General features: G+C 42.2%; 1 protein-coding gene across 3 annotated transcripts; it reads right to left on the bottom strand.

The window, feature by feature from the left end:
* Positions 1-133: 133 nt before the first annotated feature.
* Positions 134-11,887, bottom strand: popdc2 (popeye domain containing 2). Of its 3 annotated transcripts, none has more exons than XM_040147866.1 (4): positions 10,989-11,887; positions 7,029-7,137; positions 5,541-5,994; positions 134-1,827 (listed from the first exon to the last, which is right to left on the bottom strand). In XM_040147866.1, the coding sequence occupies exons 1-4, from the start codon at positions 11,480-11,482 to the stop codon at positions 1,745-1,747; spliced, it is 1,140 nt and encodes a 379-aa protein (XP_040003800.1). In that variant the 5' UTR covers positions 11,483-11,887; the 3' UTR covers positions 134-1,744. The 3 variants fall into 3 exon arrangements, with proteins under 3 accessions (XP_040003800.1, XP_040003799.1, XP_040003798.1); XM_040147865.1 differs by having other exon boundaries at positions 135-1,827; positions 5,400-5,994; XM_040147864.1 differs by lacking the exon at positions 134-1,827 and having other exon boundaries at positions 3,656-5,994.
* Positions 11,888-13,993: the final 2,106 nt, after the last annotated feature.

The raw sequence follows: 13,993 nt of genomic DNA, 5'->3' as shown, positions 1-13,993 counted from the left end.
ATATGCGTTGGTCTTGTTTTCATCATGTAGCCACAATAATAAAGGCTTTTTAACTTTGGTAACCTTACAAAGCAGTGTGCCTTGACTTTTTGGGGTAATACGTAAATAATTTTGAATATAATCAGGATGATATAAGCTCAGTGTTAAGTGGAAGACGGTCACAGAAAAGAAAAAAGCGACATTTTCACTGCACACAAAGAGCTTTATGGAGAAATTGTGGCCCCATGAAAAGACTTTTTGAAAACACTGACTTCTTCATTTGAGTCCCATCTCTCTATTTTGAAAGTCAAAAAACAGACAAGTAATGTAATTCACAGTATATATGTGTGTATTAAATACTCAATTAGTTACAAAAACTAAAAAAACAAACAAAACATGGTCTACAGGCATCCGATATATTGCCAAAGAAGTAAGAAGTTGTGCTTCAGATGAATTTGGCGTCATGCTCTTAATAATCAGTGCAACAAGCTCACCTCTTAGACGGCATACATTTCTGACACTGGGACCAAGTCATGGTGCATTCAGATAAAATAAACTAAACATGCCCAACGAAACATGAACGTGAAATAGAGAAAAATCTGCGCCAACGTGCACGTTTGGTACCAAAAAGTCGTACATAGGTCTGGAAAGTCCTTGAGAAGTATGCAAAACTGCATATAATCCAGACCCTGAAAGGATGAAGAATCGAGCGTGATGCAGACCCTGCTCTTTTAAACAGTTGTACAACATATCGATCCATACTGTGTGATTTCTTAAAAAAAAGAAAAAAAAGAAAAAAGATTTCAGACCAAATTTGTCTAAATAAGTCAGATCTAGAAAAAGTGTAGTTAAATGTGTGCAGTTGAGTCAATACTCTAATGCTGAGTACAAGTGATTTGTGAAACACTCATCAAAAGTCAATTTTAACATTAAATCACGTGACAACAAGTCAAGTCCAAATCAAACAATCACAGTTCCGACATCAAATAGTAGTGAGATGAAAACCAAATTCATCTGTTTCAGAAACATGAAACAAGTTTTCCTAACATGTCAGACATTGAATGTGCTGGTAAGTGGCAAAGTGAAGGCGGTCTCTCCTCCCTGTCTCGGTGCCAATTAAGATGATGGTGTAATTATGATCTAAAATAGAGTTTGACTGATTGCTGACAGTTTATTACTTGCCGGATACAGTATCAACACGTCCATCCTTAATTGACAGCTAGAGAAACGCAGCCTGGTCAAACAGCTGGCTGCTCTTTGAACATTTCATTGACTCTCCCATCTGTTAAATTGGAGATTTTATAAATGACATCTTCATTTGAATAACGCTAGAATATCCAGAGGTTTCACATAAATTGAGTGGATGCGGTGGGTCCCTCTGCCTTTCGCAGCAGCCGGCGGATTTTGAGGGCGGATTTCAGAACCTCGTTACGGCCTCACTGCTGCTTCCGAGCCTTTTACATCAGGACAACATTTGTAATCTTTAGGCATTAAATTGGCCCGATATAAAGTTAATATGGCAATAAACATGAGCCCTGAATACTGATTGTTGAAAGATGTAAGTGTTGGCTTTCGTATCACTCAAACTGTAATTTGAACAGAGAGAAAGAAGAGCGCATGTTCAACGTGCTCAGGGCCGAGGACGTGAACTGAGGTGTGACCAAGGGGCAGAGAGCGAGGAGGAGACGGTGTCGTAACAGGTGACGTGTGCCACATTCATACCGCTATAGTGTAAATAACATGGTGTTTCCAGGAGAGACTGTTCTCACAGTTTGGGAGTGTCGGTGGGAGCCAGCGGCGCTCTGCCCCTCTGAAATCGAGGTGGTAGATCCCCGTCACTATCACCTCCTGCAGAGTCGACATTGAAGCTTTGGTTAGGAAAGGTGGAAGAGGCACTCGGATCTTTTCCTTAAGCAAAAGCAGCAACACACTGTTACGATTAAAAGTCATGCGTCCAAAATTTAGTAAAAGCACAAAAGTGTGACCAGCAAAAATACTTCAGGTCCATTTTTTCCTGCACAGCACTGTGAAGTGACAGCGAACCCCATGAAGCCATATAACACGATGCTTTCTAAACGAACCAGGACGAACTCTCGAAACAGGCCAGATGCAGAAAAGTAATCAGGTAAAAATGATTACTTTAAAGTGGCACAAATTTTCTTTAATCAGACAGTGTAAAAGGGACATTGTTTTCCTGTCAGCGTTTTTCTTTTCTCTGTTTGTCTTTCGACTGTGATGGTGTTTGAGATCACTGTGGTGCATCGGTTAGAATCCACAAGAAGACGCTTCGGAGGTTCCTTCTACTTTGCCTATACAGGTTCACACCTGGTGTATGCGGGGTTTCTAGAGTGGGATAAAATAACAACAACGACATAACAGCAATACAGATTCAATTAGTTTCACTGAAAGTCCCATGAGACTTTGTCCGATCCCTAAAATTGCTGTTTGTAGAAAACCGTATTCCTGCAGTTTACGTAATAAAATGTCGTGATTCACTGTATCAGAAGCTTTTGATAGATCCAGACATAATGGTACAAATGAATTCTTTTCTTTTTTTTTTTAAATGAAGTGCAGCTGAGATTTTATCCGTCAGGTGAAGCAAAGAAATGAAATCCATGCCGATGTCTTTAAAGAACGCAGAATTTAAGTGAATCAGAATCCTTTCATATACAGACTTTTCAAGTAGTTTATAATGCTGGAGCTGCGTTAAGACACTTGTCATCGAAGTTTTTAATGTGCAAATTTAATTGGCACACACACTGAACCCGGGGCCTTTGGCTCCCCTGAGATTTCTAGGACCGCAGGATTCCTGCCTGCTTTGCCCTGCCGGTAACTCAGCTTTATCCGCGGTGGGTGTTTGTCCTCGCTCACCGATCCCCGCATCGCTAAGCTTGGTCCGTGCTTGCAGGCAGCGAGAGCCCAAGTACCAAATATCAACTCCGAACTCACTGTATCCGCATAATAAATCTGTGCCACACGAGTGCGAGTGTTGAATGTTGGTGCTACGTGGCGGCTCTCGAAAGACAGGGCCTGAGGGACTGATGCCAAAGCCAGACAGCTGTTATTTACAGAATGTTTCAGATTATGGAAATATTTTCTGCTGAAATTGCATTTTAACCGCTGACACTTTGCCGGGCACGTGGACCCAGAAATGCGAGGAATATCACAAACATCTGTGTTTTAGGGTTCAAAATTCTGCATTCATGTTTTGCAGACTGGAGGAATTCGTTGCCGTCTTGCGCAGACCTGTGATTGCTTCCCCACGTGGTCTGAGCTGTCGGCCTCCCGTGTCTGAACTGAAGCCGCGTTTCCACGGTCTGTGACAGGTTTAACCCACTGCTTCACAGCCGCCGTGCAACCAAAACCCGGCACTGACCCCACCATCCAGCTATGAAACGTGATCCTCCACCTGTGACTGGGTGAGGGGCTACTCTTGGGATGGTAGGAGGGCGGGCGGGGTTGAGGCGGGCTGATGAGCACATAGGCAGACTGATGGCCAAGTGGTTTGCACTCTGGATTAATAGCATGGCACTGAATGTTTTTGGACATCCCCTAAATTTCCAAACTCTAATCCTTGTCAGATAAGGACGCAGCTGCTGTCCGGTCGACCTCACCGCTGCTCTGTCACCAGTCATAGTGTAGAAAACCCCCCACCCCACCCCATTCACCACACACACACACACGAAATACAACCACGCGCAGGACCTGAACAGCTGTCTGAAATCACGATGAGCCCACTCTGCACTCATTCGCTGTTAAACTGTTTTCACTGAGCAGATCTCTCTTATCTGAGTGGACAGATTTAACCCCTGCTACTGTACCAAGCACGACTCTCGGCTTCTGAGTGGCAAAGCCAAAGCCAATGCACTAATGCGGAGCAGCTGGCACGGAGGGAACTTTAATCTTAAAGTATCATTTGGAAAATACAATAATAATCCAGATCTCCCCTAAGCTGAGGAGGCCAGCAGCGAAGGGTTCTCCACACCATTTTATGTCAGTCTATAGCGAGAAATAGGTTGGTAGCTCCCTAAAAACCATTCAATCCAAGCTCAGATGAATTTTTGAGATTAAAAATAGGTGTGTTTGTTTTTAAATGCAAAAGACCAAGCAGCCAAGAGCATCAGATCCTCACAAGATAAATAAAAGAAGAGCAAAAGAACCAAAAAGCAAAATAACTATATTAATCTCAGCAAAGCTTTTCCCTTCACAACTCAGAATATCTCACTAGGGCTGGACAATAATAAGGTTTTATTGTAAATTCATAATATCATATCATCATTTTACAAATGTGCAAATTATTAGTTGCAAGCAAACTTGTAAAAATTAGATATTAAGGGTTTTTTTTATATACATAGTCCACAGTTAATATATCAGTTTGACATTTAAGAAAACAGTCTCAATTCAAGGTCCTTTTAATAGCCGTTATGTAATATGAGCTTTTGATCATATCACATGATCCTCATCAGCAGGTAAAGTTTGCTCAGTGGTCATGGACCTGTAGACGTTCAAATTTCCATTTTATTTGATTTTTTTCAGCGCATTTTCCTGATGAAGATCACGTGATATGATTGAAGTTTCAGAACAAGCTGCTAAATGTACCTTGTGTCGAGATTGTTTTCTCAACTACTGTTTCCAAGGTCAGGTTGAACTTTAAAACTTCCATTTAAAAATGTTTTAAAAACTGACAAATTTCAGCAATTTGACTGTTTTTACGTGGAATGGTGTATGTATTTGTCCAGTGGTTGGAAGAAGTACAAGGTACTTTTACTTAAGTAGAAGTAGTAACACAGCATTGTAAAGATACTACGTTAAAAGTAAAAGTCCTGCATTCGAAATCATACTTAAATTACGGTACAGAAATATTATCACCAAACTTTAAAAGTACTAATTATGCAAAAGTGTTATGATATTATATTGCAGATGATTGAGGTGTACCTAATTTTAAGTACTTTATATCTTTATGCATATGTATTTGGTAATCATTTTTTAGTTTAATCTATAATAATTTATCATATTTTTTTAAGATGGTCATATGTTTTGTATGTTGTATCTAAGTCCGCAAAGTAACTAATAAGTACAGCTGTCGAATAAATGTAGTGGAGTAAAAAGTGCATTATTTCTCGAAGAGATGTCACGGAAATGGAAATACTCAAAATGGAATTACGTCAAAAATGTACCCAAGTACCATATTTGAATTAATGTACCTGGTAAACATCCACCACTGTAACGAATGTATTATGAGGAATCTGTAAACCATTATTGGGAAAATTTTTTTTGAAATGAACGCTATACTGATTTCGGCCTAATCGCCCAGCCCTACGTCTCAGTACGAAGCCGGGTTAGTAAGAACTGTGCACTGCAAGCCATCCATGCACACACACCAACCCCCACGCCACTCTCCGCCCAGGTGAGGTACTTACATGTAGCTTAAGTGGTGACCCAGTGTGTTAGCTCCAGCACCCTGCCCCTCTACCTCAAATAATCCCTCTCACTCCCATAATCCATTAAGGAGCCCGCCACATCAGCAAAGTCCTCCAGGACCAGGCTGGTGGAGTCCTCACCAGAGGCCAGCTCCGGGTCTGACGCCCAGGGGTGTCGATAACGGTCATGCTGGGGTGCCTGGGGTTCATCTAGGTGGGTCTTCCTTGGTCCCTGCAGGTGTGGCTGGAGGGGCTGAGACTCGGCTGGTGCGGGCTTCTCATGGGCCGGTGCTTGGTGTTGGCCTGGTTTCTCGGTTTGCTGCTCCCTGGCGATGCCAGCGTCACTGCAGCTGCCGCCCTCGCTGCTCTGCGACGAGGGGGCCAGCACGTGGTAGAGGCTGGGAAGGCGGATGTCCAGCAGCACGCCGCTCTTTATGTAGAGCTTGTTGTTGAGATTGTAGAGCTTTTCTGCGATGTCGTAGCCCAGCATGACGGAGAAGATGCGGGCGATGTAGCGCTCCTTTGATATCAGTGCGTAGAGGCGGCGGCGACGCCATGAGATGTAGCAGGAGTCTTCCTCTGCCGTCAGAGTCACCTGGGGAGTATGAATGAAACAGCTGAATATCAATGTGTTAAACTTGCAATAACTGTTTCGTTTGTTTGGGGGGCAGCGGAAGTTGTGGACACAATACTGAAATATCATCGCCAGCAATTACGGAGCCATATTATCATGTTTGTGTCCACTTGATGACTCTGAGTCCAGTGTTTAGTCATTATAGCCACTTTAAAGGTACCACGCGAAGGTACTGACCACTAGCAGCAGTATGGAGCAATGTTTTTACAAGCAGGCCCCCCGTTTTGTTTGCATTGTGTACACGCACAAGGACGATTTCCCTGATCGCCACTTGGTGGCGGTAATGTGCAGGAAAACGTTGCAGTGCGGCAGCAAAGGCAGGGAAGAAAAAAGACTGCTGGCTAGTAAACACGGATGTAAACAATGATTTAAAATATTTTAGAATTGGCATATTTTTTTATGAGGCAACACAAACACTTTTGTTAGACATCAAGGATATGCACAATGCATTTTGGTGAATAACACTGAACCTAAAATAACTTTTCTTTACAAGATAACTCCACTGGGAATTCATTTAACAGTTTAACACAATCTTTGGCAAAAAAAAAAAAAATACAGATTAACTGATAATGAAAATACGTGTTAGTTGCAGCCCTACTACTATTTGTACACCCTATTGATCCCTGAAACCCTGTGAAGTCTGCAGACAAAACCCTGAATGTCCGACATGACCTCCAGGCCCCGTTTCTACTTTAACTGAGCGAATATAAAACGACAGGATATATTGACATACAAGAAGACAACTGCTCTCGTATGTTCAACTTATCAGCCAGATGCTGAGTACGACAGAAAGCAACGAAAGACAACTTGATATCCGAGTCAGGTTTCTCCCTCCAGGACAGCACTTCGAGTTAATTTAACATTTTACTGCCACACTGGGGCCTTCGAACCTCACATTCCTTCACTGAATTTACTTTGTTAAAACTACAGAAAACTACAGAAACTACACCAGCATCTCCTGAAATTAACCGCATGTCGTGGCCCCCGCACAGTACCTGGAACTTCCCCTCCTCGTTTGGTCTGAGAGACTCCCACTCCGGAGAGTCGAGGAACTGGTGGCGGTGGATGTAATGCAGGAACTGGCCCTCCAAAGACACGTTGATCCTGGGAGACAGAGAGGGAGAGGGAGAGATACGGGGGTTAAAAAGAGAGACAGGGATTAGGAAGTGATAATGAGAGCCGAGAGAGAACTGGAGGTCACTTTGCAGGGCCAGACTAAGACGCTGGAGGTAAATATTAGCATAAATATCTCTGTTGGGGCAGCCGTGGTTGGACTGAAAAGTGTGGAGCTCCTTAAACAGAACATTTTCATATAAATTGATAATACCAAGTTTCCTCTTCAGTCTTTCTGCACGAAGAAATCCTAATTTAAGACATCAAGACATTCCTCCTTCAGAGGGAAGCTTTATGTAAAGGGAAATAGCTTCCGCAGAGTGAGATAACCCAGCACACTCGACTTTTAAGCTTCATTGGATTACGTCAAAAGTGTCTGTCAAAGTTTGATTCATCCTTGTTTTCAGTGCGGGTTGAATGTAGTCATATCAGTGCTGCAAACGATCTGCTTCATATCAATCACCTGACACGTACAGAAAGAAATGGAAGTCTGCTCCAGGAGAGTTTTCTCCTCCAGGTTTTGTCATGTCCCCGTCTTTCTAATGCCTTCGTTACAGCAGCTGGCACTTACATAGGGTCAAAAAATTAAAACTTGATTAAAAATCCAATGGCCAGTCACTGTAAACTGATACAGAAAATTTAAAATACAGATGTAAAGAATCGTAATTAGGCAACAAGTCTAAATGATCCTGGTATTCTGTTTTGGTAAATGTAAATTTTTAGCAGATGAATGCTTATTAGAGCGTCTGTTCACTTTAGAGCCGAAGATTGTGGCAGTTTTTATTTTATTTGTGCCTGCACAACAATGGGTCTTATCTAACGGCTACTGTATGTTGCTGTCTATTGTGGTATTAATTACCCTGCAAAGTACTCACACTGCCAGGGGAGGGATTTCCATCAGGGAGTCCCATGCTAGAAATGTCACTGTACTGCCAGTACTTTACTCCGTGTCCCATTGTTTATGGCCCAAAATATGCGGACACCCACATCCTTTGGACCGAGGTCGTCGTTCCCATTCGGGCCCCTTGGTTCCATTTATGGGAAATCTTCATGCTACGGTATGTGATTTTTACTATTTTAGAACTTTTATGTTGTTTCAGATTTAACAGTGTGCCTCCAACTTTTTGGCAACACTTTGAGGAAGACACTTTCCGCCCCCGTGCGCCAAAGCCGGGGCTCGTAACTGCTAAAAGTGAAAGTTTGGACTTCAGTGCAAAAATGAAAGTAAAAAAAACTTCACTTTAACTCCTACTTACAAATTTAAGAATAAAAACCGTTTCTCAAACATTTTTTGACTTAAAAATGCTCTTAAATCTTCGAGAGTTCCAGAGGTCTCCCAGGAGCCAGATCTATATCTCTGTTGGCTATTCCTTCTCTGAGCATACAAGTTATCAGTCATGTGTTCACTTGAGAGTTGTTCTTAAAGTTACTTTTACACTTTGCTGTAAGTGGGAGTAAGTCACCTGCGTTGTGTCATTGCTCACACTGAGCCAAGAACTTTTTCAAGTTTGCACTTTTGACGTTTTCTTAGAGGGGGGATAAATATGGGCCCAGGTCTGTGAAGAGATGGTTTTCTAAGTTTGGTGTGGAAGAACTTGACTGGCCTGCACACAGCCCTGACCTCCACACCTGCTCCCAGCCAAGTGGAAGCAGTTAAAGTAGAGCATCAAATAAAATCCTCTGGGTTAAGACAATAGAAAGAGAGGCTGATTAAGACAGACAGATAAATAAAGATAAACAAGAACCTAAAATGACAAACACATCTGATGCACCGCCGCGCTCGAAATGTGAAAACAGTCATTATCGGCGTTTTGTTCATTTGTTTGTTGTTCTAAATTTGGCTCGTACACCCGGAGCCGCCGACACTGCGGCCAACATTTAATTCAAGGTAAGGGGAGCAGTCAGCGTCAACTCTTCTGTCCTAAGTACAAAGATATCATTTAACCAGCTGGCACTCCGCAGGGGGACGGCACACTGGTGAGTCACAGACAAAAATACTTTGTTTACAACATTTCTCTTGTGTAGGCTCCAGGACTGTGAGATCTAATGCAGCTCTACTGTGAGGATGTTTGGATGAAGAGGATACATTTCCTGTAATGGCTACACGCTGCCAACAGCCTGAAAGAGCTAAAAATAGAAAACCAGTTCTGGAGTAGCCAGTTAAAATAGGAGATTTCTCAAAAAATAAAGGAGCTTAGCGTTCATATCACTACAAGATGCATTAAACCAATAAATACTACAATATATACCTGTGGTACACATGAGTGAACAGTTTCTGGTTTAGTCTTAAATTCTGTGACACTAAGATCTGCAATAACATGCTTTATAATAATAATAGCTTCGTTCAGGAAAATGAAACGTCACATAATGTCAATGGGAAAGTAAGAACTACCTCTTATCTACTTGGTCACAAAACTCCACAGAAGCTGTGAACACATTTAGTAGGTGGACAAAATAACACAAACTCCTGTAAAACCATGCGAACGGCTGAAGTAGTAGCTGAAATAAACACTGATTTGCGAAGTTTGTGATGTTTCGTTTTTGTTCAGACTGTGTCAGAGAAATGTCGGTCAGTGGAGGAAACCAACTAAGTACATTAACTCAAATACTAAAGTATCATTTTGAGGTACTTTAGTTTCGTATTTACATTTACTGGCACTTTATACTCATATATTAAGTAGTTTTGTACTTTTTACAAAACTGCATTTACCTGACAGCTCATTAGTTGCTTACTTTGTGGGTAAGCATGTTACATATAAGACACATGATCAGCATATTAATATGATGCATTTTTAAAGAGTAAACTACCCAATATTACGTAAAGTAGCTCAAACTAGCTCTTACTCGACCAGTTTGCATGTTCATAATGATCGAGTATTGTAACAAAACTCGGAAGGAGGGGATTCTGGAAAATAAGTTCTCTTACTTTTGACACTTGAGAGGAACCTAACAGCGGAAAATCCTGTTTTTGCTCACCTCCAGTGGTTTAACTCCTCGTCCTGCCTCAGTGCTGTAGAAGTGTACTCCAGGATGTGTCAGTACACTGTGACATCACTGCTGGGTGTGGTGCTTTTACTTAAGGCGGCTGTGATCAATATCTTCCAATTAACAATTGATCAGTTGACTATGTGTAATGTGGAAGACGTCAGCCACAGATCTGCCGATCGCCTGAGCTCAACGATGCATTTTGGCATCTTTATAGTCGTTGTTTTGGATTTTACAGCTGCAACTTTACTGTTTTGGTTCCCCGTCACCACTCCCAGAGCAGCTGCTTTCGGCAAGAAAGGTCTAAAAACCAACTGTACTCTGCTAGAGCACCGGGCAATCAGACGCAGTCAGTGGCCAGCTGGTGAACATTCACCAGCTAAAGAACCAGATATTTCCCTCTGCAGATGGTAGAGACCAAAAACAGAGCTAAAATAGAATAATTATTGCAGTTATATTCATCGAGTGGTCATAAACATGGATCTAAATGAAAGCTAATGTTGCCCTGTAACAGCTGGATGTGTAAATAAGCAACTGTTTGCCAACATGTTGACCATTTCAACTTAAAAGGTGGTGGATACTGAACGTGAGATGTTGTGTTTACAGCTTGTTACCGCTGCCTCCAAATGGCAAAAACGTCAGTTATTGCAGATTTAAGAAAAGGTTTCAATGCAGGAGTTTTACCCGAGACAAGGTATTTTTAAATCATGGTACTGCAACAGTTACTTGAATATGTTGGTTGTATTCTTTGGAGACAGTTAATGGTGGTGGATTGCATCATGTCATACAGGCATGTACACACACACACACACACACACACACACACACACACACACACACACACACACAATCCCCACCTCCCAGACAGCAGAAAGGAGAGCTGGTCGATGGGCGTCTTGCCCTCCACAGCGTACGTCTCTCCTGCCTTCAGCTCTACCACCTTATTCTCAAAAGCACTTGCTATCTCCTTGAACACCTGGACGGGCACGCCCAGCGGCAGGTAGACCGCCTGGTAGAGGGAGGTCAGCTTTGCACTGCGTATGCCCTCCTGGTGCAGCCGGTAAAGGAGGTGGCAGATTTGAGCAAAGCAGGCCAGCAGCAGAAGCAGGTTCCAGGTGAAGACGTCAAGGCCGCACATCGTCAGCCAGCCCCACAGGGTCAGGCACAGGAAGGCTGGAGTCAGGAAGCCAAAGATGAAGAGGCACCCATAGGCCCCGCTGCCTCCCATGTAGCCCAGGAACAGGATGGTGTTACCCAAATGGTAGATGGCTCCCTCTGTGTTGTTGCTCCAGCCATCGCACAGTGGTGCAAAGAACAAGCTGTCCAGCAGAGTTGAGTTGTCTGAGCTCATGTTTGAAACTCTTCAAATGACAAGTTCAGGAGGCTTTTGATGCACAAAACAAACAAAAAGAGCCAAAAAGAGTTCTTACCCAATGAAACTTGGCCCTATTTTTGTCCCATTTATAGTTTCAACTCAGTGTTTTTGTTTGAATTACAGCCCTATCAAAAAAAATTGCTATTACTGAAGCAAATGTTCATTCCCTTGGCGAGCAGTGGAGAATTCTTCAATGTGAAGAAGTTTTCAAGGCTCTGTTTGTGACAGAAACACTGCTGGGATGGGTTTCTTCTTCTCCTCCTCTCATTATGTTTCCCTTCCTCGCTCTTCGTGCTTTCTCGCCCCGTCTGTCCCCTCTGTGTCTTCTGTGTCGCCTCTCTTCGCTGTGCTCCTCCGTCTATTTCTCTCACCCACCGTCCTGCACTGTAGAACCAACAGCTGGAAGAGAGGGGATTATGGAGGGGGGCGTTGATAGAGCCCTAGAAGGATAACCATGTTTGGAATTGAAACCCAAGGAGGAGAGAGTGGTGGACGGAAAGCAGGCCGGCTACTTAACATAACAGAAAGAGATGAGGGAGGCAGGGAACAGGAGGGAGGAGAGGGACTGTGACAAATATCTCTCAGAGACTCACAGAGAGTAACACGTTTTTCTTTTTTTTTTAAAGTTCCTCCAGAGCTTCAACACAGCTCAGCCAAAGTCCATGAGTCCTGTTTACTACTAGGAGAGTGGCTCTGATGGTGCATATTTAGAGATAGTGTGTGTGTGTGTGTGTGTGTGTGAAGTGAGTCGGATGACAGCGCAGGTCAGATTTCAGGTATAAACACCCACCAACACCACCGCCGCCGCCTCACATATCTGGCTTTCCTCTCAGCCCGGAGAACTCTCAGCTCACAGGGGGCAAGCCCATCGCAATCCATTACAAATTTATCCTCTCTGCTTTATCTTTCCTTTCTTACTAGTGCAAGACCTTAAACAGACCACATAACAGAATGCACACTGTCAGAATAAATAAATACTTAGATGCATATTAAGCAAAAAAGATTACCTGTATTCAAACAAACGAGAACCAGTATTCCTACTGTCACAACTGAGGTTGGCAGACTTGAGAAATCTTCAGGAAGTAAATAGATTGCAAGAGCTGTGTGATGATGGAGAAATGGAGAGTGAGACAGATTTTCCTCTGTAATGTGTTGTGTATTGTCAGTGCTACAGAGACTGAAGAGTGTCAGTTTTTCATGAATCATTAAATATTTTGGTGTGCAGATGATAAAACCGTCTCACGAGCAAGAGGCGGCAGGATGGGCTTTTTTCATTTAGTCTTTCCTTTGGTTTTTTCACGTTGCAATCAAATACTAATTTACGCATTTATTGTAGACATGAAGGTCTGAAGATCTGAATGTGTGTTATTTGAACTGTCACTCTTATCTTTGTGTATTTTGAATCAGAACACAACTCAAAATGTCCTCATTTGAAGCAACAGACAGCATAGGACATAACAAACATGTAACAGGAGACAACCTGAAATTATGTGTACATGATCAGGGAGAAGTGGTTAATATTTTATAAAGAGATTTGCTTCATTGAATACATCCACCTTGCTGCCATCAGGAGTTCACATTGGGCCCATCTTGTCAAACTAGGTGATGCCTGCGTGCACAGACGCTAGAAATGTTTCCCGGTGGAATAATCAACTCTTTCTTTGGACGTGACTAACAGTGTTAACAGTATTAACTGAGCCTTTAAAAGGGTATTTGCACAAAGCTCTCTGAAAACTGTTCTACAAAGGTTAAAAACAAAATCTTAAAACTTAAATTTTTAACTTTGCAGTAACAATTGTGTTACACAAGGGACTCTTATTCAGCTGCACGCCTTTAAGCTATACATATATTTTCAAATCCTGTCTTGTGAATATCTGTATTGACCACGATTGGTTTTTTTTTTAGTATTCTGACATTAAAATATTTCTTAAATGATGCTCTTAGTTTAGGTGCAGATTTAGCTTCATGAGCTGTTCAAACTCAGGAAGACAAGCTCAAACATGACCCAATGGGAGTCATAATGGAAATCATCAAGTTCTGATTTTAATTGCTTCTCTGTTACATGTCTACACTTGTTTCCAAATTAAATATCAAGGTGTGAAGTCAAAGTGGTGTTAAGGATTTGGAAAAACTGTGTGCACAAATGGCAACTAAGCCAAAAAAAGATTAATGTTTGCAAAATACACTATTGTAACATTTTCAGCAGGTTTTGCAAATGAATGTGTTGAACTAGCTGTCCAATGCCAAGCACGCTCCAGTGAGTGACACACCATAAAAGAAAGAATGCAGATATGTCAAGTATTGACTTTGCAGGGGCAGGAGTTATTTTTAAGTCCAAGTGCATACCACGGACAACAACTGTGGCAAGCAACCATTTTCACAGGGAGAAAGGACCTTCACTACAGGAAGTTAACAGCACTACTATTAATTATTAATAACTGCAAATGCATTTAATCCAAACCAAAACATTATTTGACAGTCAACAAG

This window comes from Xiphias gladius, chromosome 16 (assembly GCF_016859285.1).
Source record: "Xiphias gladius isolate SHS-SW01 ecotype Sanya breed wild chromosome 16, ASM1685928v1, whole genome shotgun sequence".
Taxonomy (NCBI): domain Eukaryota; kingdom Metazoa; phylum Chordata; class Actinopteri; order Istiophoriformes; family Xiphiidae; genus Xiphias; species Xiphias gladius.
This window is presented reverse-complemented; position numbering and strand designations above follow the sequence as displayed.

Excerpts from the sequence above, each read along its gene's own strand:
- popdc2 (XM_040147865.1), bottom strand. The coding sequence starts at position 11,482 with ATGAGCTCAGACAACTCAACTCTGCTGGACAGCTTGTTCTTTGCACCA. Across the intron at positions 7,138-10,988 it reads TCCTTTCTGCTGTCTGGGAG|GATCAACGTGTCTTTGGAGG; the intron begins GTGGGGATTGTG and ends TCTGTCTCCCAG. Across the intron at positions 5,995-7,028 it reads ACGAGGAGGGGAAGTTCCAG|GTGACTCTGACGGCAGAGGA; the intron begins GTACTGTGCGGG and ends CATACTCCCCAG.